At 49.7% G+C, this 2796-nt stretch overlaps 1 protein-coding gene across 2 annotated transcripts; it reads right to left on the reverse strand.

Annotated features, from left to right (window-relative positions):
* Positions 1 to 256: 256 nt before the first annotated feature.
* On the reverse strand, positions 257 to 1975 carry LOC119348499 (UDP-glucosyltransferase UGT13248-like). Of its 2 annotated transcripts, XM_037616573.1 has the most exons (4): positions 1961 to 1975; positions 1283 to 1912; positions 720 to 1104; positions 257 to 594 (listed from the first exon to the last, which is right to left on the reverse strand). In XM_037616573.1, exons 1-4 carry the CDS (start codon positions 1973 to 1975, stop codon positions 257 to 259), a joined length of 1368 nt encoding a protein of 455 aa, XP_037472470.1. The 2 variants fall into 2 exon arrangements, with proteins under 2 accessions (XP_037472470.1, XP_037472469.1); XM_037616572.1 differs by having other exon boundaries at positions 1283 to 1975.
* Between the last annotated feature and the right edge of the window lie 821 nt (positions 1976 to 2796).

Here is a 2796-nt window from a genome sequence, read left to right on the forward strand (position 1 = left end):
TGGGTGCAACTAGACCCATTCCATTGGGTATTTTCGCTATAATCCTCATATAAATTTATGTAATTTAACTCATTGACATAGAACGTTCAAGCCATCATTCAAGTCATTGATATATGAAAAGTTAAGCATCCTTCTAAAAGTAGGGAATATAGCACTCTAATTACATACGGAAAATGCCCATCCTCTCTAGACATATTGTGCCTCAAAATCATTGCCTATTTGCTTATCTTGAGATGAGGATTGCATTGCTGTAATTTTAAATTGACAAATACTTTGCAGCGAATTCAGCAATATGCTTGTCGGAGCTTCCACCTTCTCGCATTGCCTCCTTAGCCTTCTGCATCAACTTTGCTGCATTCCTTTTATACTCGTTCTTCCTCTCTCCATCCATGACCTCCCTAATACACCTCCCGACCTCCTCACTCCTTAGAAATCCAGTTTCACTCTTCCGCACTCGCACACCCATATCCCATGCGCTCTCCACATACTTTGCGATGGTGGGTTGGTCCGCCCAGTGCGGAATTCCCACAATAGGTACATCGCAAACAACTGCCTCAAGTGTCGAGTTCCAGCCACAATGAGTAACAAAACAACCTACATATACATATATGTTTATGAAATAAAAAACAAATTTTATTATGAGTTTATGTGTTTATCAAGTTTTTAATTAATTTTCATACGAGGAGGAAACAAATATGGTCTTGTGATATCATACGTACCGATGGCCTTATGTGCCAGAACCTCAAGTTGGGGGCACCAAGAAACAATCAATCCATTCTTCTCACATTTTGCCTTGACTTCTTCGGATAACTTGTGTACCTCATTGGACCTAACAACCCATATGAAAGGTTTGCCTGAGCTGCATACTCCATTGCCAAGTTCCTCCAGCTGGGTTGTGTCATAGTTCGAGAAAGTCCCGTAGGATACAAGCACAACAGAGGAGATGCTATGTTCCTCTAGCCAATCCAAACACGGTGCATCGTCGCCGAAAAGATTGAAACCATAAGACTTGTTGGAGGGCAGACGATCGTCCTCGAGGTAAAACGATGGCAAGGTGGGGCCTACGGTCTTCGCTCCCCACGTTAATTCCATGTACTCTGCCTCCTGCTCCGTTGGCAAAATGTCAAGCACCAAGTTTTCTTTAAAAACCTAGTTAACTTCCCTAATTAACAAAGATGGAGAATAAAGTTCCATGTTAAATATATATTTTGCGGGAAAGTTCCATGTTAATTTGCAAAACCCATTCCACCGAGTGAGTAGAGAGTACAGGAACACGACTAACCGTTGGCTCGATGTCGCTGAATGAGTTGACGAGCACGTCGTCCGCCTCCACCAGCCCGTCGAACTGCCCAATCGACATCTTAAAAAACCCTGGCTGCGACTCGGGCGCCCCTGCGAATGGCGGCACGTCCTCCGGCCCCAGCTCCACGCCCAGCGCTCCGCGCGCCAGCAGCTCACGCCCGTCCGTCACCGGCGGCGCCAGCCGACCCGCCCACAGCTCACCGTAGATGACGTTCACAGCGCACGGCTGCGAGAAGAACGCCGCGGCAGGCACGCCGGCCGCGCGCGCCACCCGCCCTGCCCACGGCAGGTGCGAGTCGTACACTAGCACGCGCACCGCGGTCGTTTCCTCCGAAAGCAGGAGATCCCTCAGCGTCTCGGACCCCACGGCCTCCAGCCGGGAGAAGTACTCGTCGGTGTCAAGGCATGAGGCGAAGCCGCCGGCGTCGAAGCCGTCGGAGATGGGAGCCACGCGGAAGGGCGCGCCGGGGAGCGGGGTGACGGAGAGCACGTGGCGGGTGGTGACGAGCGTGGGGCGGAGGCCGTGGCGTGCAAGGCGGCGGCCCAGCTCCAGCATCGGGTTCGTGTGGCCCTGTGCCCCCGGGAACGGCAGGAGGAGGAGGCTCCCGCCCTCCCTACGAACTCCATGGCTGACGACGCTGGAGCTGGCGGTGGCCGCCGGCGTGCTCTCCATATTTCCGCTTGGTGTGGTGGTTGGTTTCTTGGGTGTTTCTGTTTCCTAGTGTTTGCATGGACTATGTAGGCATGGAAGCAGAGTGGCGCGCAAGGTTTCTCTTCGGGATAGTCAATCAAAAATTAAAAAATTGCGGGGTCGGGATAGTCAATTTTTGTTGCTGCTGAAGACTGGCGCGCAAGATTGGTGTCGTGCTCTGCGTACGGCCGAGTGGAAGCAACGAGGAAACACTTCCGACGACAATCCAATCATATTATCAGCACGAGTGCTCGGTGGCCTCTAAAATTGTAGCTCGCCACCGGCCCTCCAATCCCGCAACAACAGCGGCCCGGCTGTCACATAAACAAAAACAAGCCAATTCCCCAATGTGATCATACACACATTGGTATCCAATCTTCCCATGACAGAAATTGAGTAATATAATCTATCATGTCTAAACAAACACAAGGGAGAAATTGACACATTTGTAGTTTATTTGTCACTAGCAAAAGAGCCCGTGTCAGGAAAAAAAATATCACACTTCCCTAACACAATAACCATGACTCAAGACGCTAATAGGTCCACATCCAGTATTTAACACATGGCATCCCATCTGTGTTGCCACTTATCCTCCTCCCACCTTCACCGACGATGGACTCGGTGCTTACACAGTCACAACGTGTTCGAATCTTGTCAATTCTAAGATGTCTGTTGCTTGGCATAAGACGAGATATCATCTCTTTTTTTTCATGTGCGTTTTTGGCGAGGCTTGCATATGCGCTTACAGATGATTTCTTTCGTCTCTAATCATGGTTTTGCTTAGGTGTTCATTTTCAATCCAG

This window comes from Triticum dicoccoides, unplaced genomic scaffold, assembly GCF_002162155.2.
Source record: "Triticum dicoccoides isolate Atlit2015 ecotype Zavitan unplaced genomic scaffold, WEW_v2.0 scaffold94670, whole genome shotgun sequence".
Classification (NCBI taxonomy): domain Eukaryota; kingdom Viridiplantae; phylum Streptophyta; class Magnoliopsida; order Poales; family Poaceae; genus Triticum; species Triticum dicoccoides.

Coding starts and splice junctions, on each gene's coding strand:
- LOC119348499 (XM_037616572.1), bottom strand. CDS start 1,975: ATGGAGAGCACGCCGGCGGCCACCGCCAGCTCCAGCGTCGTCAGCCAT. Junction 1,105..1,282: donor TCAGCGACATCGAGCCAACG/GTTAGTCGTGTT, acceptor CCAACGGAGCAG/GAGGCAGAGTACATGGAATT. Junction 595..719: donor TCTGGCACATAAGGCCATCG/GTACGTATGATA, acceptor ATGTATATGTAG/GTTGTTTTGTTACTCATTGT.